Genomic DNA, 23,412 nt, shown 5'->3' with positions numbered 1-23,412 from the left:
ACGGTGTTGTTTAAAAAGTTAGGAACATTTTTTTAAAAATCCTATAGATCAGGCGCGTTTTTGACAATTGTCGCTTTTTTTTTTGCTATTCTATTGTGGGCTTTTTTTGGATAATTTAAATGTTTATGTATTGTTTTTCTTTCCCACTTACAGAGCACAAACTTTTCGCTTATCAGTGTGGGTTTATAAAATTAAAAATTTCTTTTCGAACAAATCCTACCCTGGCAACACATGACGCATTTCTTGACGTCACCAAGAAAAACCCATAATCTGTGTTTTGATTGGTCGCGAGCAAACTTATCATACGTCACAGTAGCAAACATGGCGCGCGGTTTTGCTAAGCTTACAAAATCAACACCATGCATTAAGCGCATTGAGGATGTAGTTTACTTAGCTGGTAGCAGACGAATTCTTTTCTAATCGGAAAGAAATTTCCTGCTCTTTGTTCGTACTTGAAAGGATGCGAGTGAAGACTGCGTGTTTTTGGCGTTTGTGAGGCTGTAGTTTTGGAGCATCATAGCCTGTCTGGAATTAGTGCTATCCTCGGCGAAATCCTGACTGTCAAGATCTTTTGGAGTTGTTCACATTTCCACTGCAAGAACGCTGAAAAATATTGTTGGTGCCAAGCTGATCAGAGAGTACAGCTATTTGTGTCTACATGGTTTATTTTGTTGATGCGTGAAAAACAGGATTCCTAACTTGGAAAGCGGACGAATCTCTTTAAATTGAAACCTTGATCTGGCTGTGTTCGATCCTTTCCTTCTACTTCAAGAATTAAAATCCTAAACTTTTAAGAAATTAGAGACATCACGATTGTTTTGAATCATTCTACGGTCCAGTGAAGGAAAATAACTGACTATGGAGGCAAGCTATCAAGTATTGATGAAGATTGCTTAAATATTACATATGGCAAACTGGTAGACCATTTGTGAAGACTTTAGTTAGAAGGGAAGTGAACACTGGTGCCATTAAGTTTACTAAAACAAAGGCTCGTTGAAGGTTTCGCCAGAAGCATTATAGATCGCCTCATTGAAGAAATATTCCAGTAGATTTTTCTGTTCAGTTCTTACAAATCAGTGTCAAGTGAGTGAGAGATTTCGTCCAGTCGGTTTCTTCGTTTGATCACAGTCAGTGTATGTCGTTCGACAAACAATTAACGCAATATCGTCGAAGTGTATTGGATTCACACGGTGGGCTTTAAAGCTCTGGTTATTCATATCCTACATTTATCGTAATCCAACCAAAGCAAAGATGGATTTCGTGTCGAGTTCTCCCGTCTGGGCAAGAAACACAGTGTTGTGTCTCTTCTGGATTTGCCAGCGACTCGAGGGAAATCACTAACAAACCACGGCGGTTTCATAAGGTTAGACGTAAACCAAGTTCAAAAGAGTCTACAATTGACTACCGTCTGCCTAGTTATATTCAAAACATTTTGCTCAAAGCAGCACATGAGAAAGATTGTGGCATATGTAACAATGCGAACATCGCAAAGGAATATTACGAAGAAATCTTCGCGAAAGTAACTTTGTCAATTTCGTTTATTTACTTTGACTGAACCAGCCACATTTGATATATTTTAATGGCTTTGAGGACAAAAACCTACCATAGAATCGAACAAAACCTTTTCTAATGTATATTGAGTACAGAATGGCTCAAGCAGAATTGGTAACACATTCTTCGAGCGCGTTCACTTCCTTTCACAGACCAAATGGAACGATTTTTCCTTCTGGAGCCTCTGGCCATTGTTCGAACAAACTTCATATCGAAGTGCGGAAGAACGCGCTTCGCAGACTCACAAAGAGTCTGGTAAACACGTACAAAAGATGTGGATTGAAAGTTCCCGAGACTAATGAGAAAAAATCGCGGCAAAATTCCAAAACTGCTGGAAATAGCAACAGTGAAGGGGATTACAAAGTAGTGCTTCATGAGGAGTTGTGTTCGGCAACCTCACGGTATGAAGTACTCGAATTTCTCGGCCGTGGAACGTTTGGACAAGTTGTAAAATGTTGGAAGAAAGGAACTAATGAGCTCTACGCTATCAAAATACTAAAGGACCATCCATCATATGCCCGCCAGGGACAAATAGAAATCGGAATTTTGGCGAAGCTGAGTGCGGAAAACTCAGAGGCATTTAATTTCGTGCGTGCAATTGAGTGTTTTCAGCACAAGAATCACACTTGTCTGGTGTTTGAGATGCTTCAGCAAAATCTCTATGATTACCTCAAACAATCAAAATTCAATCCTCTTCCCTTGAGACACATTCGACCTATAGTTCAGCAAGTCCTGGTTGCATTGTCCAAGTTAAAATCGCTAGGGCTAATTCACGCTGATTTAAAGCCCGAAAATATAATGTTAGTGGATCCAGAAAAACAGCCCTTTCGCGTGAAGGTCATAGATTTTGGCTCTGCCACACAAGTATCCAAAGCAGTCTGCTCATCATATCTACAAAGTCGATATTACAGGTAAGATTATTATTTTTTTCATAGAATTTCCTATACTCGAGGACGAATATAAATTATTATTCTGCACTTTCTTTTATTTTTTATATTGTTAATTTGTTTTTTAGACTTCTAGGTTTACTTTTATTTTAGTACAGAAATTCATTAAAAAAAAGAATTTTCTTGTTCATTCTCTTTTTCGATTTCCTTTGAAAGCTGCTGATGTAGATTTCCACTGTTCTAAGCTAATTTCTGTACGTGATGTCTTTCATGTAATTTGTAGCATATCTCGTCTAATATACCTCTAATATTTTTTTCTTTTGGTTGGATATAGGGTAATCCTTTTCAAAGTGTTGCTTAATTTTGCATGCTTTTCTTTCCGTGGCTTAAATCAGTCATTGTTACACATATGTAGGATGTTGCTGTATGTCCTGTTTTAATCTTGGTGGGTGGCTGATGTGTCAATCCTTAAGACTTACAGATTTTCGATGGTTCAGTTTGAGTTTTGCATTTGAAGACATTATTAATCAAAGAACCTACACTTCAATTATGGGACAAGCAGCTGAAAGTCTGAATTTGGCACTCTCTGGATCTTATTCATGCCAGGCCAATGAAAAAGTTTCTCAAGTACCAAATTTGCATTTTCTCAAGAAGAAGAAATCATAGGATTGTTTGTGCTTTTGGCGAAAATTTGGGAGGGTTTTCCCAGAAACCTTGATGTCTTGTCACAGGTTTTTGATGAGGGTAAATAAATGGTAGTAAAATTAATGTTGAAACTAATTTTATAGATATTAAATATGTTTTAATAACATGTACTTGTAATTTTACCTAAAAGGCCTTTTGAAAAGAATAAATAGGTTCAGTAAATTTGATTCCCGAAAGCTTAAAAGAAAATTTCAGACAGCTGCAGCAAACTGGAAATTAAAATCCATTTTCACATCTGTGTGAAATTGTAGCACTTACACACAATTTTATTTTTTGTATTTTTTTTTTGTCTTAATTGTTTTGAAACTGTGAGGAGAGGTAGCATGTTGATCACTCTGCATGGCTACAGTATTGTCCTTCACTTTAGCATGACAGGAAATTGTACTCAAAAATATTTGGTAAATAAATCAGGAAGAGGATGGTGATATCAGGAAGGAGTTTTGCATGGAGAGAGTTAAAGGGGCAGTCAGCTTTCAAAATGTCCCAAGTTTTTAGTGATCTATTATTTGAAAAAGTATTTCCTGGGGCTGTAGTAAAATAAATCATGCCAACAGACAGGGGAGGTCACTGTTAAGACAGAAAATAATTCAAAATAAAAATTGGTATATTGTATTTGAATTTTTCTTATGCCCCATAAAGTGTTGCCAGGGTATTCCCTTTAGTTACAGCTTATGTTGTAGCTCTCAGTCGATTGGCTGTTGTCTACATATCTAGAAAAGAAGTTGGGACATCTGGTAAATCAAGACATATTTAGGAAGGGACAGGAATTTTTGGACTCCTTAGGGTTGTCAACGCATTTCTTGCAGCACTAGTGAGAGAAATTTGAGTAATTAATATTATTATTTTAGTGTGCATTTTCTCATTCATTTTCATGCAGCAGTTAAAAATTAGAGGGAAAATTTGAAAAATTAGATATTTGTGAGAAATGGATGGGTTAACTGTTGAAATAGCAAACTTAGTTGGCTACAGTTGTAGCTTAAATGTAAAGGGTTTTTCATGTTTGACTTTTGTTGCAAAAGTTTGTGTGTTTAAAACACTAAAATAATGAGCTGAACCTGTACTCATCAATCAATAATAATAACCAATAATAATGTTTAGTCATCTCTGGAATGTGTCAGTAAGTAATTTGTTGTCTTTTTTGTAAGTAAGCGATCTTTGAAAGTTTTATTATCGTGGAATTTGAGAAATGCTCTAGTGTTTTGTGGTAAAAAACTCGAGAATTCAGTTGATGCTTCAAACTGTGTTTGGCCTTTTAACCAAAAATAAGGACAAAAAAGCCATTTTTTTTTAATATTTGAGTCAGTTTGATAATTATGTGGATGACACCAAAACTTAACCATACCCGTATTAGCTATGCTGTTTTGTCTACACTAAGAGCACTTTGGTTGGCAGGCTGGCAGAAATTCATCTTTTGAAAGCATCCAGTGGTTATTTTAAGACTTTGATAGAGTTTGTTTCTATACATGTTGTAATATTTCAGTCTCCAAAAAAGTAGGTAAATTTTAGTTCTGTAAACCTAAAAGAATTTCTGACTTCTTTGTCATGTAACTAGTAAACCGTTTACATTAATGGTGATCTTCTCACCCCTCAGTTCAAATATCCCATAACTTGAGGAACATTTTTTTGTTCTTTGTACAACGTGGGCTGAACTTTGAGAAAGTTGCTTTGTATTGTAGTGTCTGTTAAGGGTTTGAATAATATAATAAGATAACAATGATAATAAAAAAATTTGATGATGATGATGATAATAATGATATATAATGATAATCAGAAGAAGAACAGCGACTGTGGTTATAATAACAATGAGATGAAATAAGTTGTTATAGTGAAGGTGCACTTACATTATTACCCCTGTTGCATTTGAATAACTAGCTGTTTTCTGAAACAAACCCTCTTTGTTTCCTCCTACTTTAAGTAGTTATACATTGCATTTTACAATTTAAAAGAAGACTGAACCGCTAACAGTATTAATTTACAATTCTGTTGCCCTTGAGGATCTGTCCTTAAATGATTCATCTAATTGTTAACTATTCTTAGATATGGCACTTTCTTTATTTAAATTGATGTATTTCTAACAACCTCCTTACCTCTGAACCACAAAGATTTTTTCAGTGTCTCTGTGATACAAAAGAGGAGGAACATTAAATATCTACACCAGTCCAAATAGCTTGAGTCCATAGTGAGCTTGCTATGTGCTGTTGTAGGGACATAATTGATTACTTAAAACCTCCCCTGTAAGTTTTTTTGAAATTTGATGAGCAGTATAGGGATTTAAATTTGCACTAACAGTTTGGATTGGACCTCTGTTTAATAATAGCAAAATATTATATTTACCCTGCCACAAGAAAACAAGACTGCTATTTCTCTGAAACCTTTCTTACCTTCCTAGAAGCAGATTTGACAAAGAAAAGCACAAATCTAATCCTCAAATCAACTGTTAATCATTTCATTAGTCTATATAGCTGTTTGTTTGCTTGGTTTTTTTTATTTTTATTTATTTTATTTTTTTGTCACACCATGTATATTTAAATTTGTAAGTGTAGACAAATCTATATACGTTAGTTTTAGTGCTAGGTATTTTGTTTTCTTTTTCTTGAGTCTTTATATTCTAGTTTTTGTATTCTAGTCTTTGTATCCTAGTTTAATGTTAGTTGCTACCCTGTTTGTTAAATTTTTTGTAGTGTTATATATTTGACTTAAATTATTAAAAAAACAAGGGTTTTAAATGTTTTCCTTCACTGTCAGGAAACCGGCCTTTGATCTTTCCAGCTAACTGTTTCTTTAACTAATTATATCCATTATTTAAGCAATAGACCACATGTTCTATGGGTTTACCCAGACTCATACCCAGTCACTATTTATGTGTTTTGTGGGTGAGAGAAGATTGGGGGTTAGGTTGAGGCGCACCCAGGTCCCCGAGTCTGGGGTTTACCAGTGTGATAATCCATGCGGAACGTAGGGAGAACACGAGAAAAACTTGTAAATCACGAGCTGAAGGTGAGTGATTTACAAGCCTTCGGCTCTTTATTTACAAACTTTTCTCATGTTCTCCCAACATCCCATGTGGGTTATCATGCCAGTAAACCCACAGAAAGTGTGGTCTATTGCTTTTATAAAATAACTTTAAAGCATGTTTCAACCAATCAGAATGTGCGTACTATCTTAGTTATTTTGTAACATCCAATGTGTTTCTCCAGAAGATGTCCATATTACTCACCCCCCATTTTTTAGGCCCCCAATTCCCCCCCCCCCCCACCCCTATCCTCCTTTGTAATTCCACCTTCCATGGGGTGTGTATGAGTAGTTTCTGGGAGCCACTCAATGAACATGTACCAGCCATAACATTTTGTGTCTTTTTTCTTCAGGGCCCCTGAAGTTATCCTTGGTTTGCCATTTTCTGAAGCTATTGATATGTGGTCTCTAGGATGTGTAATTGCAGAGTTATTTTTAGGATGGCCACTATATCCAGGATCTTCGGAATATGACCAGGTAATGTTCTTAATCATTTGTAGCAAAAAGTACATTTATGTTTCATTCGTCACTCTTTAGGGTTATGGTACAGTGGAACCCCATTAATAACATAACCAGTGGATGGTGAAAAGTTTTTCATAGATGTACATGCAGTATTTGTAAATGAGGTATTTGTATTGATGGGGCATTGGTGCTACAAGTACATACATTTGTATTCTTTTTAGAAAGGATATACATGTAAGTCATGCCTTACTAAAGCAAACTTTAGTCAGACAAAGGAGAAAGGACGTCTCCTGTAAATTTTCAGTTTCAGCCCCCCCCCCCCCCCCCCAAAAAAAAGGAAATAGCTGAACTGCTTGAAAAAGATGCCACATTTAGGATACAATGTACTGTGTGAATTCTTGCTAATTGAGGAGCAGGAAGATTTGACAGACATTATTATTTTAAGAATAGTTGCAATATGGAGGACAGAGCTAAATTGACATAATGTAACATTTCTCAATTTTTCATTTGTACAGTTAAAACATACTTACACTGGGGTCTGTTTTCTACAATGCTAAAATTCAAATAAACTATACATGTAAAACTTATTAATATAGCATAACAGAATATACATGTATGTACATAAGTTACAGTGATATCCAGATGTACTTCATGCTGTTGGTGATAATTACCCAAAATAGGTTAGCTAATTACAATGCAGCCATTTATAGTAAGCTGAGTTTTTCATAATGTTATGTTTCTTTTTACCAGTTGTATCAACTAGTAATCTTTCTCAACCAAACTTATTTTGGCATATTATCTTAATAACATGCATGCTGCTATTTTTTGCAGATGATTGCATGTTACATGTTTGTGTTTTTAAAATAATCTTCCAGGTGGCTGTTTTTAGAATAGCAGGGGGGCTTGGCTTAAATCCAGGATTATCATCAGGGCCAAAAATGTTGTTTAGGCTATAATTGTTAACTTTAGAAGCTTTCAGGATACTTGATTTCTCCTGCAACTAAATGTAATTTATCCAAAAACAAGGAATCCTTGTCTACAGCCAGTTGGGAGTTGGTTAAACCTCATCTTCTGCAGAGAAATTATGGTTACACCTGTTGATTCTAACATTAATTTGTCTTGGATCGGACTTTCACACTAATGAACAATAAAGCCCTGGGACAAACTTTGAGTTATCTCTTTAGAGGGATTTAATGGGTTTTTTCATTTTTCACAAGCAATGACAGAGAACAGTGTAATTTTCATTGAAAAAATTGACCAAGAAATTGTTTCCGTTTTAGATCCGCTACATTTCACAGACACAGGGTTTACCCAATGACCATCTTTTAGCAAACGGCTCCAAAAGCTTAAAGTTTTTCAAAAAAGTAGTGAGCACAACAACAGGATTATTGGAGTGGAAGATGAAGGTGAGATTGTTACACAATGTTAATATGGTTTTGAGCTTTGAGCTGTCTATTGCAGTGTGTGAGGGCATGTAAACACTACACATGTTTGTTTTGATGAAGAACAAGAATTAATTTTTCTTTGTCCCTAACAGACTGGAAGTGAGCATGAACGAGAAACCAAAATTAAGTCACAGGAAGCAAGGAAATACATTTTCAACAGTTTGGATGAGATGGCACAGGTTAACATGCCTAGTAATCTTGTAGGAGATGAACGTGTTGCTGAAAAGATTGATAGGTGGGTCACCTTAAATTCCGGATTTCCACATTTTATGTTCTGTTTGATATTGTTGGCATTGTCTTAGCCCAGCCACGCAAGGACCACATTCAGAGTCTTCAAAACCCAATAAGATCACAGTTTATATTTAAATGACAGACAACCAATAACATGAAAATTAAATTGATCAGGTCAATATCCAGAGTTAAGTACCATCAACCGGCTTGACTACAACTTACTTATTTTGAGTGAAGGTGACTACCACAACGGTTGTCAACAACAATCCTATTCAGGACTGCACTCACCCAACCTATCCCGCCTTCTTATGAAGTGGGTTGAAGCCTTTCACAGTTTTAGACTTACCTTAGTTTTGTCAAGCTGTAAAATTTGTTTGTTTTGTTTTTTTTTTGGCCATGACAGCATATTTTGCCACTCTTCCCTGTTCTTTCATTTTTTTGCATATTTTTCCATGTTTTTCTGTTTGTTCCCAACATATATATACGAAAAGTTTGCAGCGGAACCCATCAGGAATTGAATAATTTCAACTTTCAGTGGACAAAAACCTTGTACCATAATATTTTAAATAATACCGCATTCTTTTTTACATTTTTCAAGGGCTATAGATATAATGTGTTACCTGTAATAACACCAAAGATTATTTCCCATGAAAACCCTAGGAAATAAATGTCAAATTTCACAAGAATTGTGAAAACACAGGTAAGATTCTGAAAAATTCATGTTTAAGATGTCATTTTGTGCAATTTGACATTGGTTTTCTCAGGCTCCCATAAGAAATTTTCTTTGTTGTTATAACAGATAACTAATATTACATCTATAGACGTTGAAAAATGTAAAACATGAATGCAATATTGTTTGAATTATTCCGGTACGAGGTTTTTGTCCACTGAAAATTAAAATTACTCAATTTCCTGATGGATTCCGTCTTAAACCTTCAAGACCCAAGAGTGACCAACATCAATTTGCTCTTAACAATATTACCGGTAATACGTAATTCAAAGAAACGTTTATCAGAAAAAATAAAATGAGCACCTACACTGTAAGGGTAAATGCTTTGATGTTTGAACAAATTCTCTCAACCAATTTTGTAATGAAATGTATGGAGATCAGTTTGAAGAATTTGTATGTAGATAGTGGGCTCTAAGAGTGATTGGCATCAAATTATCCTTGTTATATTTACACTTTGTAACACAGAATGGTCACAATTCGGGATTAATGGTACTAGATGAATTTCATTGATATTTTACATTATAACTTCTTCCTACTATAGCTAGGAGGGCTGAAAATAATGACCAGTCAATGGGCAATGCCCGGCCAAAAATACTCTTTGGCGGGTCAAATCCTTGGATGGCTAGACACTTTGTCTAGTAGTTGACTAGGCCTCTAATGAAAAAGTTAACTCAGAACTTCTCATTTTAGGTAAGGTTAGACGTAATTGCTGTTAATGAAGGGAGAATTGCGCTTGACTTTTAAAGAAATATGAAGTAATAGATGTTTGTCTGGCCAAAAATGGGTTGTGTCTGACTAAAAACAGGTTTGACTGGACAAATTGACTGGTGCCATCCTAAAAATTATTTCAAGCCTTCTACTAATTCCATAGGAAATGTGTTGGGGTAGCAAATGAGTATTTAAATTTGGTATTCAGGTTGTAAAGGTGAAACAAAAATTGTAAACTATTGGTAGCCAGTATTATTTTTATAATAAATAAATAAACTGGTTGCAGCTGCCATTTAACCTGTTGAAAATTTGTGTGTGTTTTGAAGGTATCAGTTTACTGATTTGTTGAAAAGAACTCTTGTGATTGATCCCGATAAGAGGATCACACCAGATGAAGCCCTCCGGCACCCATTTATAACACTTGCTCGTTTGGTGGACTTTGCTCATTGCAATACGTAAGTACACTGTAAACCAAATTTTAATTTGCCGTTAGCTCATAAGGCATAAACTTTCCAGTGTCACAGAATAGAACTGCAAGTGAAGTAGATGATGATATGACAACTCTGATGTCAGTCAACTGTATAGATGTATCAGGGGCCATAGATTCTGAAATGAACCACAACTACATGGCATGGGTACTGCAAATCCTAGCCTGGAAAAACAGCCGACATTTTGCGACCCCAATGGTTTTCTCTCAAAATGATGTCTGAGAAACAAATGCAGAATTTCCATACCGAGGATGTGTTATTACCCAGATCTGGGTAGTGCTCCTGATATAGTAGTGCATGTGGGAAATTTGCTTCAGCCAACGAGAAGCACTACCCAAATCTGGGTAGTGATGCTCTGTGTTTGTTTCTCAAATGTCAACTTGCAGGGAAACCACTGGTGATGTTGCAAAATGTTGGCTGTTTTCTCAGGCTAAATGCCCCCGTGCAAATAAAATCGAGCTGTTCAATGATCCATCCCTCCCCTTACTATAAATCGGTAACCTCCTCTACCCTTGTTATGGGCTTTTTTTAGGCTTATTAAAGCTGTTTGCTCAGTAATAGCTATTTTAGTTTCTGATCATTTCTTGCCAAACAGAATTGTTGATGATGTTAGATGATTAAAGCTGCTATTAGAAATTTTCAGTTGCGTACATAGTTCATTTGTGTTATAAGAGCAATAAACACTGCCAGAATTTTAAACGCGAGAAGTAAGTTTTCTTTTTGCTTAAAAATGTGTGTTGTACACTGGTATTAAAGAACAGTTTATCATGAGAAACGTACTGGTCTGACAAGTGTAAAATCTGTTTTCTTAGTTTTAGCTTGGCAGTAAAAAGCATGCAAGTGTGCCGATATAACAGAGGGGTTACTGAACAAGCATCACTTCCTGGTGGCTCCTTATTTGGTCTTACTAGAGCCTCGTCAAGTTCATATATCCATCTACCCATAGTGCAAAGTGAGGCCATGGCAAATCACGATATTTCAGGCGGCTTACCACAGCCTTCTGCTGAACAGTTTGCTCCTCATCCTGGTCTACCTGTGGCACCCCTCCAAACGGTGGTAAGTGTAAGTTAGTTGTAGCTTTGAATCTGTAGCATATCGTTCTTAAGAGACGGGAGAGGTGAGAGTGGGGTGCATTATAAAAAGAAGTGCATTCCATTCTACCTTGCCCCCTCCCTCCCTCCCTCCCCCCAAGTTTCCCCTTCATGTGTCCTTTCAAATGCAAGCTAGGTGCATAAGAGCTTTCTGTTTTTCCACTCTCTGATTGAGGGGCGTTGTTTTTACATAAAATACCGTATTTATTCGATTAAGCGCCCCGGGCGCTTATTAAATTTTTAGACCTTGAGAGTGGGCGCTTATTCGAGGTGGGCGCTTATTCGAGGCTGGGCGCTTATTAAATTTTCAACATTTTCAGCAAGTGTAGTATGTGTATTTTGCAACAAAATAATAAATGGTAATAACAAAACACGAAGACGTAACAAAGCAAGGTTCCTGTAAAATACTTGAAGAAAACTCCGTCTTCGGGAAAGTCTCTTATTAGTACTTATTCAATTTTAGGGGTGGTCGCTAATTTGAGTTTGAGTGGGAGTGGGAGGAAGGTGTGGTGGGGTGGGCGCTTATTCGAGGCTGGGCGCTTATTAACTTTTTCTGCCTTTAGGATGGGCGCTTATTCGAGGTGGGCGCTAATTCGAGGTTGGGCGCTTATTCGAATAAATACGGTATTAATACTGAATTCTTGGATGACAATTATCCAAAAGCATGAACTTCATTCATCATCATAACAGTTTTATTTCTCAAAGTGGTAAAAAAGTTAATGAAAAATTGAGCGTTTTCCCTGTTTTTTTTTCCTTTTTGTTCAGCAGCCTAGCCTGCAGCCATCCACATCAGATTTCCTTGGAGCTCACTTCATTTCCCAGCATGCAGTGCTCTGTCAGCCTGACAGTACCTCTCCACAGAAACATATGTTTGCTTCCCAAGCTTCTTCTCAGCAGGTAAAGTACAACACAATCACCAACATATCGAGCTCGTCTCAACTATAGGCTGAGATGCTGGTTAAAAAAGTGTGTTAACTTAAACTGGGGCCAAAAATCAATAGAAGTGTTGGAGTTCCTTGCAAACAACACTTCTTCTGGGAAACATTCTAAATTTAGCAGAATTGACTGGGTTGATTACAAATACAAATTATTTAAGACAAGTCATAGACAACGAGTAGTCCTCCATTTTTCCTCGGAGATAGTAGAGCGTGCGAAACGCGAGCGCGCGTGAAAATCACCCCACGCGAGAAAAGGCGACAAGCGGCTCCCCGTCGCGTGTCGCCTTTTCTAGCGTGGGGTGATTTTCACGCGCTCGCGTTTTGCAAGCTCTACTATCCCTGAGGAAAAATGGGGAACTACTCGTAGTCTAGACAAGTCATAACCTGTTCTTCAAAGAATCCCTAGCTCTATAGTTGTGTAGCAGATACTGAATCTGCAGGAGTAAGAATGTTATTATTTTGATCTGACTTAATTCTCTGTGATATCCTCTATGATGCGCCGGGACAGAATATTCGTTTAAGTGTTATAATTTTTAAAGTTTGTTCTGTTGTTATTTCAGCCCAGACCAGTCGTTGTATCCATGGGTATTCCTCAAGCAACTCTCACACTGCCTGCTGCAGCCTCATCTGGTCTTTATGCCAAAGTATGTCCCTCCTATGTATTTGTTTTTGGTTCTTACACTTATTTCTTAAGGTGGCGTTAGCAACGTCGTTCTTTCTAAGAGTATTCATAAACGTGTTATTTTTCTTATTGTAACTTAATTCGGAAATACCGTATTTATTCGATTAACTGCCCTGGGCGCTTATTAAATTTTTGGACCTTGAGAGTGGTTGCTTATTCGAGGCTGGGCGCTTATTAGATTTTCCCCATTTTCAGCAAGTGAAGTGTGTTTATTTTGCAACAAAACAATAAATGCTAATAACAAAACGCGAAGAAGTAACAAGGCAAGGTTTCTGTACAATACTCTGAAGAAAACTCCGTCCTCGGGGAAGTCTCTTATTAGAATTTATTCACTCAAGTTGGTAGGGTGGGGGTGAGCGCTTATTTGAGTTTGATTGGGAGGTGGGGGGGTGGGCGCTAATAAACTTTTTCTGCCTTTAGGATGGGCGCTTATTCGAGGTGGGCGCTAATTCGAGGTTGGGCGCTTATTCGAATAAATACGGTATATTACATGTCTCACGATTAAAGGCTTGGTTACCATTGGTGGCATCAACTGGCAAAAATGGCAGACTGCTAACGAAAGGGAAATAACAGGGTACGGTAGACGATGGCGCGGTGGTGAGAGCAGTCGCCTCACACCAATGTGGCCCATGTTCAATTAATGCCATATGTGGGTTGAGTTTGTCGTTGGTTCTCTGCTTTGCTCTGAGAGGTTTTTCTCCAGGTTCTCCGGTTTTCCCCTCTCCTTAAAAAACAACATTGCCAAATTCCAATTCTTCCAATGATCGAGTACGAAAAAACACTCTTTGGATTTTCTATCTCTAAATCGTTATTGTCATTATCAAACACGAAGCAAAGTGTTTCAAAACGTATGAAACACTAGGAAGAGAGTTGTCTATGATTTCTGTTGTCTTTGGCATTTGATATATGAGTGACTTGTGTGGGATATTCAGTTTTTCATAGTAATCCCTAAAGCCTGGTTTCTATATAATCATCAGCATCGTCTTGATCGCCTCGGTCTTCTGAAACTGTATTCAGGCGATCAAGATGACTACATGAAGACACCTCTGATGCGAAGATCGAGGAGCGGGATTCAATCTGAACAATCAAGGAAACCAGGCTTTAGGTGCCGGTGTTCAAATATATTTCTCTCCGTGTTGTTTCAAATTTTGTTCACTAAAATAGCTGTTGTGTTGTTATTGTCAACAGAGTGTCCCACTGCAAACATGGACCCCAAAACGTTTTGGATCAGATCCTGCGTTACAGGTAACTTTTACTTGGAGACATTAGGGCCATTTATACGAGGAAAAATAAGACGCGTTTTACATAAGACGCGTCTTAAATAAGACGCGAACTGTACCATTTATACGAGCATGTCTTATCTAATAAGACGCGTCTTAGCTAAGCCGCGTCTCATTTTAGACGAAATGTGCCGTTTATACGGAAAGTTCGCGTCTTATTTAAGACGCGTCTTATTTTTTCTCGTATAAATGGCCCTATTGTAAATAGCCAACCTTCTAAGTAGCCAGCTGGTTTGCCTCCGACCCGTCGGGATTCTTAATCCTGTTAAGTTCAATTTGAATTATTTGTTTTGGGGATTTGCTCGGCCCGCTAGCATTAGTGCCATAAACACTGCCGAGGGTAAATAACAGAATTATTATTGTTATTGTTTTCTCAGTCTTTTTTATTTTCTCTTTTATCCTGAAAAATTGAAATCGTTTTTAAAGGACAATTAATTAGTTCTATTACATGTATATCTTGCACTTCTTCATTTCTCTTGTACATGTAATTGGTATCTTTTTTATATGCTGTATCAGTAATCTTTAATAAATAAAAATAGATGTACAAATTTAAAGATGTTGACGATGAACGCCTTTATGTTGGGGGATTTTATCGCGATGTTTTGAGTTTTCTAACATACCAAAACATCTTGCAATTGAAGGAAACTTGTTTGATAAAAAATTCGGAACCACTAAACAGGGAATTCACCGAAAGGAAAAAGTTCATAATGTTCTTTAATGTGCAGACTCAGATTTGCCGCGCGTAATTATCCTATTCCATCACAGTCTCCGCGAATGTGTCAAGATGCAGAGGCCGTGAAGTAGTTTCTTTTAATTAAATACAACTTGACCTCTTCATTAAGTATATGGCCGAAATTAAGGTTATTGGAATTGACAAGAGTTTGATTTGAGTGTGTATGTGAATCTGGTGTTAGATAACTAAAGAGGGGATTTTCGTTATAGGCAACTTTCGATTCAAAGTTGTCTTTGAACTAGACTCTGCATGAAGAGAATTGTTACAAGTACCTGTACACTGTGTTATCCTTAACCTTTATTTTCTGTTTCGTAGCTTTTGCCCCACTGGGCAAGTACAGTTGGTTTGCAAGCTGTTCAGCCAATTATACCTGAGAACTTACAAGGAATGGATAACCCCAGGTAAAAACACTATTATTATTCATCTCTCAACCTACTTGCAACATCGTCATTTTTCGCCAACGTTGGCCGTATTTACACTAGAGACGAATTATTTGTCTGAGACGGGTTATCTGTTGGGTAATTCGCGTCAGACATAATACGTCTTAACTTAAAAAATGGAAGGTCTTAATTTTGGATGGACGATCCACCCGACTTTATCCATCCGTTTTTCCGTCAATTTTGACGGACTCTGAAGATGGTTTATCCGTCTCAGACGGATTTTCTGTCTCTAGTGTGAAAACGACCATTGGATTTAAAATTCCTATTGCTTCGCGGTTCTTGACCATTTTTGCGCTTGGTAATCGCGTGTTCTATCACCGTTTTTCCTTCAATTTTGACGGACTCTGAAGATGGTTTATCCGTCTCGGACGGATTTTCCGTCTCTAGTGTGAAAACGACCATTGGATTTAAAATTCCTATTGCTTCGCGGTTCTTGACCATTTTTGCGCTTGGTAATCGCGTGTTCTATCACTATTAAGATTCGCAACGGTGACGAACAGAACACCTTTGTTACTAAAGGTTTTGCTAAATGAAATTACTAATTCCTTTTTGCAGTCGGCCAAAGAATCCACCTCCAGTAGGTGCTTGGCGAGGATCAGATGATAATGGCTATATTTCAGCAGAACCTAGCCCTGGCATTTATCACATGGTAAGTCAATACCGGTACTTAATAACTCCACGGTAGGTTTTATATTTTGTAGAGGTGCCGTAAATACTCGAATTAGCGTGGGCGTTGCTTATTTAATTTTCCGTCATATAGAGATTTCCGTTAAGAGAGTTGACTATAGATATGTGTCTGTAATATTACGTGTCTGAAAGAAGATTTCGACTCTGTCGAAAATAAAATACCTTTGAGAAATGTGTGCACCAAGTTAGCGAGAAGACAACTTGACTTGCTGTAACAAAATTTTTTGCCACTTGGCAATAAGTGTGCACAAAATGGCACAAAGAACGCCCCCAGAATAAACACTTGGTATTGCGCTTAGTGCGATCAGCAAATGATGCCTTTCTAGTCTCGTGGGTTTCTTCCTCTTACGCTAGCGTTAGCGTGGCTGTTTGGCATCACCTGACTGTGTAGCTGCAAAGTGGATGTTACTGACTACATTTCTGTTCTTTTGTTTTGACAGGATGGGGATGGCTACGATCGACCTCGCGAGGTTAGTACACTTCACTTCCTGTTTTAATGTTTTTAGCTCAATTTGTAAGCACTGTTCATAGTATTGTCTTTACGTAATCTGTAAGCCCGTAAGCACTGTAAGTACCTATTTTCGTACACTTCGCTTCTGAATGCCGTTAAATTTTTTGTAACTAGAAACGGCTCCTCAACAGTAAATGGAACGAAACTCTGGATACGCAAAAGTGAATAACTTTTTTTAGAGTCGTTTTCATGGATGGTAACCGTAAGCGCAACTTTGTATGCGTCTTATACGCGTAAATGAACGTAGCATTGGGTAAAATTGAACCATAACATGCATTGCAAATATACTAATATTAAGGAAGTATTGACAGTAACGCATTTGCTTATAGTAACTTGCCCTGTCTTAAATTCAGTAATGGTCTCGGTCACTAAAAGCTGTTGTTATTATTAATTGTCACAGCCGCGACGTTTGATTAGTCACGAGTGGTCCCGTCCCGCGGGTTCAGTGCTGTTCTCAGTAATGCCTGTCATGCAACAGCCCGTTGCGCCGCCTCCAGTCTGGAGTGGTCCCCACATCCCCGCCGGCCTGTTACCATGGCAGTTGTCAACCAATACGTTTCAAAACGCGTCAAGCGCACGTGCGCCACTTGGACTGTCAGGCGGACACAGACCTCTGAGGCGAACCGTCTCCTCGCCGGGAAGGCGGAGATATAATGATAATAGGACATATTTATTTGGAGAGGTGAACCAAGTTTCTAGCCCCACGGGGTTCATTCGCAATGAAAGCGAACCAGTAAACCTGCCAGTAAAGCAGACGTCGTCTCCAATCGAAATCCCCGACTCACCCTCCTCCCCCAGTGTCATAACAGTGTCCAGTTCTAGCGATGAAATGGAACCCAACTCGCTGGAAACAAACAGAACAGATCACACCTCTCACAGATTAGATGACGTTGAAGACGAAGATGTAGACGAGGATGAACCCGAGCAATGTGACGTCACGAAGCACGACGAGCTGTGTGATGGTTTCGGAGATGACGAAGACGAGGATGACGAGGATGATTGCATCGTTACGTCATCATTTTCAATTGAAAGTGCAAGTCCCGGATTAAATGAATCTATGGACCACGCCCACAGTGATGCCTGCCTTACCAGGGGTATTTCCACCGATGAAATGGTGACGTCCACAACATACGAGAATACGGGGGATGTTGCGAATCCGAACGATCATGCCAGGAATTTTACTGATAGTAGGAAAGAGAATGCAATGATTTACTGCTCTGACACTGAAAGCGCTGACGAGAAGGGAGAAATAACGGACGTTACAGACGCTTATCTCCAGCTGAATAGTAATTCCGGTCAGCCGAATCCAATTTCAGTGGCTCCGACGCTCGCTCACAGTCAGCATTACAGCGCTGATCAAATGCAGAATCCGTTCTTTGGAGCGCATCATTTTGAGCACGCGGGACAATACCGCAGTCCAACTAAAGTGTCTCGTCCAAGCTCTTTGGGTGTGATTCCCCAGTACGGTCAGCCCGTTGGGCCAAGTTACATCTCGCCCACCTTAGCGTACCCTCCGTCACAAACTCTTCTTGTCTCTGGCAATGAAGCTCGCTGCTGTGGCGGAAACGATTCTTTTCCAGACTCAAACCCTTTAGTCATCCTGCCTCCAACGCATGCGCAGTTTGTGCCACAACCACTGTACACAGGGGTGGCAAGAATCTCCACTGCAGGACCAGTGTCTGGTCACGTGCCCTACTCTTACGTGACTTCAGCCGCGGGCACGGGACCGTCATACGTGAACCCAGGCCTCCCGCCAAGGCAGGTTCTTTCCCGAGGAGGCTGTCCAGCTTCCATGCAACCTGGCCTTACCTTAACAGGTGTTGGTTACCAAGCGCCTCCATCGTTTGTCAGTCAGAGATATCAGAATCCAGTGGTTGGTCCCATGAAGACTTTCAACGTACTTCCGAATGGTACGTATAATGGGTACGGAGGGTTCATTTTAAACTCAAGCCCGACCAAACAGCGGGTGTTTTATCCATGATTGTACATTTGTTAGTATTAGCAATAATAGTGACCTTTCTGGTTGAAAGGATTGAGTTTAGATCGATTTTGCCAAATTTTTTAATCGGTGAAAATAGAGTAGAAAACTCGCCTGCGCACGAAAAACGCACTACGTATGAAGACAAAGCGAATGATTGTAAACATTTAAAAAAAGTTTGTTAACGTGTTTTGAGCGATTTGAAACTGAGTGCAACAGATTGGATTCTATAATTTAGGAGTGTAAAGAAGTGATATAACTTGAAGGAAGTGAATTTTGAAACTTATCTATGATATTATCATAGCGAATGTGATAGGATGTAGCTGAGCGAGCAACGTAATCTTAAAGATTTACAGCTCAACCGCTCTCATTAATTTATCATACAACGAGACGAAATATCTTTGATGGTTTATAAAACGGGGTATTTTAGCTCGTGAACTTTTAATTGCATTCTAGTCTTTTAAAGAAGGGTTATTTAGTAGTTGATATATTTATGCTATTTACAAGAGAGCTTGTTTTTAGGTCATATTTGGTGCTGTGCAGTGAGTAGTGATCACTTAACGACACTTTTAAGTGTGAAGCCCCCATGATATTTGCCTTTGTAGTGATGCAATAGAAATGTTAGAGAGGTTAAGCATTTTGTTCACGGTTAACGGCCGCTTTCCCTTTGCCGTCAGTAATCGTTTAAGCTTCGCGTATACCCCAGCTAAGGTGAACATTTATCTTCACAGTGCCATACAGTCGGCTTTATGTAAACTGAAATTGCATTAAATTCGCTTCCAAGAATCCTTTCATGAGCGTCATAAAATAAACCAGCATTATATTGAACTTGAGTGAATTTCTCACGTTTTTTATGAACGTGAAATCCATACTCTGTAAATTGGTGGGAAAAATTTATCACGTGGTTATCTCAACCGCTTGTCATTAGCGTTGTGTGTAATCTCTCTATATCCTACATTTGATTCTTAATATTTACTAGCCGGAGAATAAATATTAATATAATAATACGTTCCATGTAGATAATATCTCAAGGGTGATGGTTTGCCATGGTACTCGACAATCAATTCATGTTGTTCTGAGAAGTCTAATTTAACTTTTTCTCAAGGCTTGTGAAATGAAGACATTTTAAATATCCATGGCGGTTTTTTCAGAGCCACAGAATAGCTGGTAAACTGTGTTAGGTAAAAATATTTTGACATGAAACCGTCAGTTCTAAATTGTTAAATCTTGAATCCTTTATACCCATAATCAGATTATCATAACTTATTCCTTACCTTTGATATAACATTAGTAAGGAGAATCTGCTGAAATATGTACCGAATTTCTTATGGGTGACTATATTGTTATAATTCAGTACTTAGACCCTTATGATTAAGCATCGGTATTTGATGCTGGTAGTGAACTGTGACTTAGTGCACTTGTTTGCTTGTAGAATCTGATTGGTTCTTGGGTGTATTTGTATGCGTTCTGACAAACAAACATGGCATCTTGGTGAATTCTATCTTCATAGTGATAGTTGAGTGCTGCTGAAATTTGCAAAACAAACGTTTGAGTTGGTTTTGAATGGGATTTACATTTTGCTCTAAGACAGAACTGAAAAATAGGTTTATATTTATATATGTCTTGAGATTATTGGTTATTTTCACATTTCACAGAGGTGTTATTCTTTTTTAAATATTGGTATTTGTCAGTCCCTGGTTGAAAAATTTTCAAAATTCAAAATTAACACATTACAGTAGACATCTGAGCCAACAGTGGCAATGAGGCACCCAGGAAAGCTCTTTTGAAAAGAAGACGTTTTTCTTGACATTTTTTCTTGAGGGTGGTACCGTGTTCTTGAAAGTGGTACGTTGAATTTTTTAATAAGTTATAAAGAAAATGAAATCGAACATGTTTTTATTTTGTTTGTTTTCTTTATTTTGTTTAAATAGTATAACCAGCAGCATTAAAAAGAACTCGGTGTACGTTCGGGTACTCTCCGTTTTCCGATTGGTTGTGATATTTATCTCTTTTGTGATTAATTAATTATAGAAATGTTTACAGGCGCCTTGTGTCGCTTGGTTATAGAATATTTCCCTTCTTTGACATTTTCGACAAATCTAAACTAAATGTTTTTAGGCTTGTTACATTGTAGCCTTTCTTAGATTTCATACTGACTGTTTTAAGTAAAGTGAATTTATGCGCCATGAATCTTTTATGCAAATATCGTAGAAAATACAAGTTTAACCGGGTGATAACTTTAAAAAAAAAATGGGGATTGCAAATCGTGGTTTGTCCACCTAGGGTATTAATACTACAAGTTAATCTAAATACATATTATTTATAGTTTATTGATAACTTAATTATCCCTCACACTTTGTGACTTGAAAGCTCTTTCTAGGGGAGCCATCGCGCTCAGGCAGTTGATTACTTAATTGGTTTCTTTTCGGGTTTCCTCGCTTGGTATTGCTGTCTACGGCCCTGTGAAAGAGAACTTGAAGTTACGAATTGTGTGTATTACTTGGGAGTGTACAAAATCTATTTTATTCTATATTCTAAAGCTTAATTATCACTCGGAGTTTTAGACTAATCGTTTTATGAATGGTGTTCACTGTATATAAAGAACATTGATTGATCTTGAGAGCCCAACAATGGCTTAGAATTCTCAATAAACTTATTTTTATTGGTGGGAGACATCTGTGTTGTCTATTTGCCTTTTACTCGGAGAAGCGAACGATTTCACAGTGGCCGGTCTTGCAGTCAAGCTACAATCCGTGACATTAGAACTTGGGTCAATTGAAGGAATGACGTTGATATGTTGTGCTCGATGTCCTTTTCCCTTTCCTGTCAATGCTGGCCTCGAACTTGGACAATTCCACCAAAAAACCATTACAAGACAACATCGGAAGAGAGAAAGACGGGTATCAGAGCAGTGAGACCTAAGTTGAGTGTCCTTGATTGCAATCCCTGACATTAGAACTTGGGTCAATTGAAGGAATAACGTTGACATGGTGGACTCGATCTCCTTTTTCCTGTCCCTTTCAATGTTGGCTTCGAACTTAGACAATTCCACCAAAAACCATTACAAAACAACATTGAAAGAGAGAACGACACGTATCAGAGCAGTGAGAGCCAAGTTGAGTCTCCTTGATTGTAGGCTGGCGTGGGAAATCGAACTGAAAACTGCGGTGGAGATTATTTTTCCTTGAAGTAGTCCGGCAGTGTCGTGCACCGCCTTTTGTTTACATTAAAATGAAATAAATGTCATTGCTTTGCCGACCAGTGACTTCATCCTATTTCCGGATTTCCCAGTCGAACTTAAAATCTTAAGGCGAGTGTAGAAACGAACTTTGAAAAAGTCTGGATTTTCCAAATGAACGCACCCTCAGCGACTTCCCAGTATAGCTAAACGCAAATCCATAAACGGATGTTGTGTCTGCAGGCGCGGATCTAGGATAAATACTGACCGATTTCCTAAACAAGCGTTGAACCTTCTTGGGGGGTTTGGGGGCATGCTCCACCAGGAAATTTTTTGGATTTTAACTCCCTCAAGTCCCCTTTCCTGGGTTTCTGAGTCATTCAGATGAGATATTGGCCAGTTCAATTCTCCTCGGATAAAGCATTTGTCCAATGCATTTTCCAGATTTCATCCTCGAAAGTTTTTTTTATTAAAAATATATTTATTATGAAAAATCTGACCGATTTCCGTAAAACGTTGGAAACCGGTGTGGATCCGCGCCTGGTCTGGGGCATCTGCAGCCTTGTACCCAGGCCTGTTCGCGCAATCCGAGTTACCAGAGGAGGCTTGGAACCGAGCGAATTTTCCCGACAAGCTTTACAGGTGAAGTCACATCCGAAATCGCCTAGGACGACTGGGAACGAGGCTTGGGCATCTGTTGACTGAAATCAGGGGCACCCGAAGACAAGCAAATATTGCCGAGAATTTTCTATTGCTTGAGAGCAGCCAAATATTGCTAGATGACCCTTCCAATCATGTACAATTTTCGCGGCTTATCTTTTAAATTGCCTAAACAAAGATTAGCTCTGAAGTTTAATTTTCACTTGTCACTTCCAAGGTCAGGCTATGTTTCGAAGAGAAAAGGAAACCTAAAATTTCGGGTTCAAAAAAGTGGTGGAGAGAGGAATCAGAAATTGTTTCACTTTCGTAATATGTCAAATTGCATATATAATTTTTGGGAAGATAATACTCAAGCCCTTGTAATTTCGAGAAGACTCAAGCCCTAAGATGAACGAACGGATATAAATTTTATAGCGCTGCTTAGAATGCATTTCTAGAGACCAAGAAGTTCCTCTGGATCAGGATAGCCTAAAAATGGTTTCAATGTATTTAGGAGGAAATCTTCATTGGGTTCCCCTGTGAAATACACTTCAACAGAAGGATACCTGGCCAAGTGAATCCGTTTTAGATTTTGCATTTGTTTAGGTATCCGAGTCTGCATTTTCGAAATCCAAATCGTACGCTTATTAACGGGAAGGATCTGAAGCGGACAAGTTTGAAACAGAATTCTCTCGCTTTCCACTTCTACTTATTATTCCCTACTTCTTCAATAGAAGCGTCGATCTGTCAAGAAAGCAAACACCAGAAAGTCAGCTGACATGTCACAATACTGTAAAGAAGACTGTCGAACAGACGGTGGAGTATACTGTTGATGTATTTTAATCCTCGACTTTATGAAACGATTTGATAAATCCAAAGCAGTAATTTCATGTTAAGGCCATTCTTATTCGCTGCTCACGGTAAGAACGTCCTATTTTCGATTCTACTTTTTTTAAAAGAAATATCAGTTGAATTGTGTTCTAATAATTATCTTCATAGTTATTAGCGCGTTCCTAGTTTCTTTTTCTTTCCTAAC

The 23,412-nt window shown here is 38.2% G+C and overlaps 1 protein-coding gene across 3 annotated transcripts; it reads left to right on the top strand.

Moving 5' to 3' along the window:
- Nucleotides 1-326: 326 nt before the first annotated feature.
- Nucleotides 327-21,230, top strand: LOC140941352 (uncharacterized). 3 transcript variants are annotated; one of them, XM_073390337.1, is made up of 13 exons: nt 327-2,462; nt 6,509-6,632; nt 7,898-8,023; nt 8,155-8,297; nt 10,058-10,186; nt 11,032-11,275; nt 12,079-12,207; nt 12,809-12,892; nt 14,119-14,175; nt 15,259-15,344; nt 15,939-16,032; nt 16,511-16,540; nt 16,982-21,230. In XM_073390337.1, the coding sequence occupies exons 1-13, from the start codon at nt 1,630-1,632 to the stop codon at nt 18,560-18,562; spliced, it is 3,660 nt and encodes a 1,219-aa protein (XP_073246438.1). In that variant the 5' UTR covers nt 327-1,629; the 3' UTR covers nt 18,563-21,230. The 3 variants fall into 3 exon arrangements, with proteins under 3 accessions (XP_073246438.1, XP_073246437.1, XP_073246439.1); XM_073390336.1 differs by having other exon boundaries at nt 12,076-12,207; XM_073390338.1 differs by lacking the exon at nt 12,809-12,892 and having other exon boundaries at nt 12,076-12,207.
- The last annotated feature ends 2,182 nt before the right edge of the window (nt 21,231-23,412 follow it).

This window comes from Porites lutea, chromosome 6, assembly GCF_958299795.1.
Source record: "Porites lutea chromosome 6, jaPorLute2.1, whole genome shotgun sequence".
NCBI classification, from domain to species: Eukaryota; Metazoa; Cnidaria; class Anthozoa; order Scleractinia; family Poritidae; genus Porites; species Porites lutea.
This window is presented reverse-complemented; position numbering and strand designations above follow the sequence as displayed.

Bases quoted from the DNA above. Each gene is read 5' to 3' on its own strand.
- LOC140941352 (XM_073390336.1), top strand. From the start codon at position 1,630: ATGTATATTGAGTACAGAATGGCTCAAGCAGAATTGGTAACACATTCT. The intron at 6,633-7,897 runs GTAATGTTCTTA...TTTCCGTTTTAG, and splicing joins GATCTTCGGAATATGACCAG to ATCCGCTACATTTCACAGAC. The intron at 8,298-10,057 runs GTGGGTCACCTT...TGTGTTTTGAAG, and splicing joins GTTGCTGAAAAGATTGATAG to GTATCAGTTTACTGATTTGT.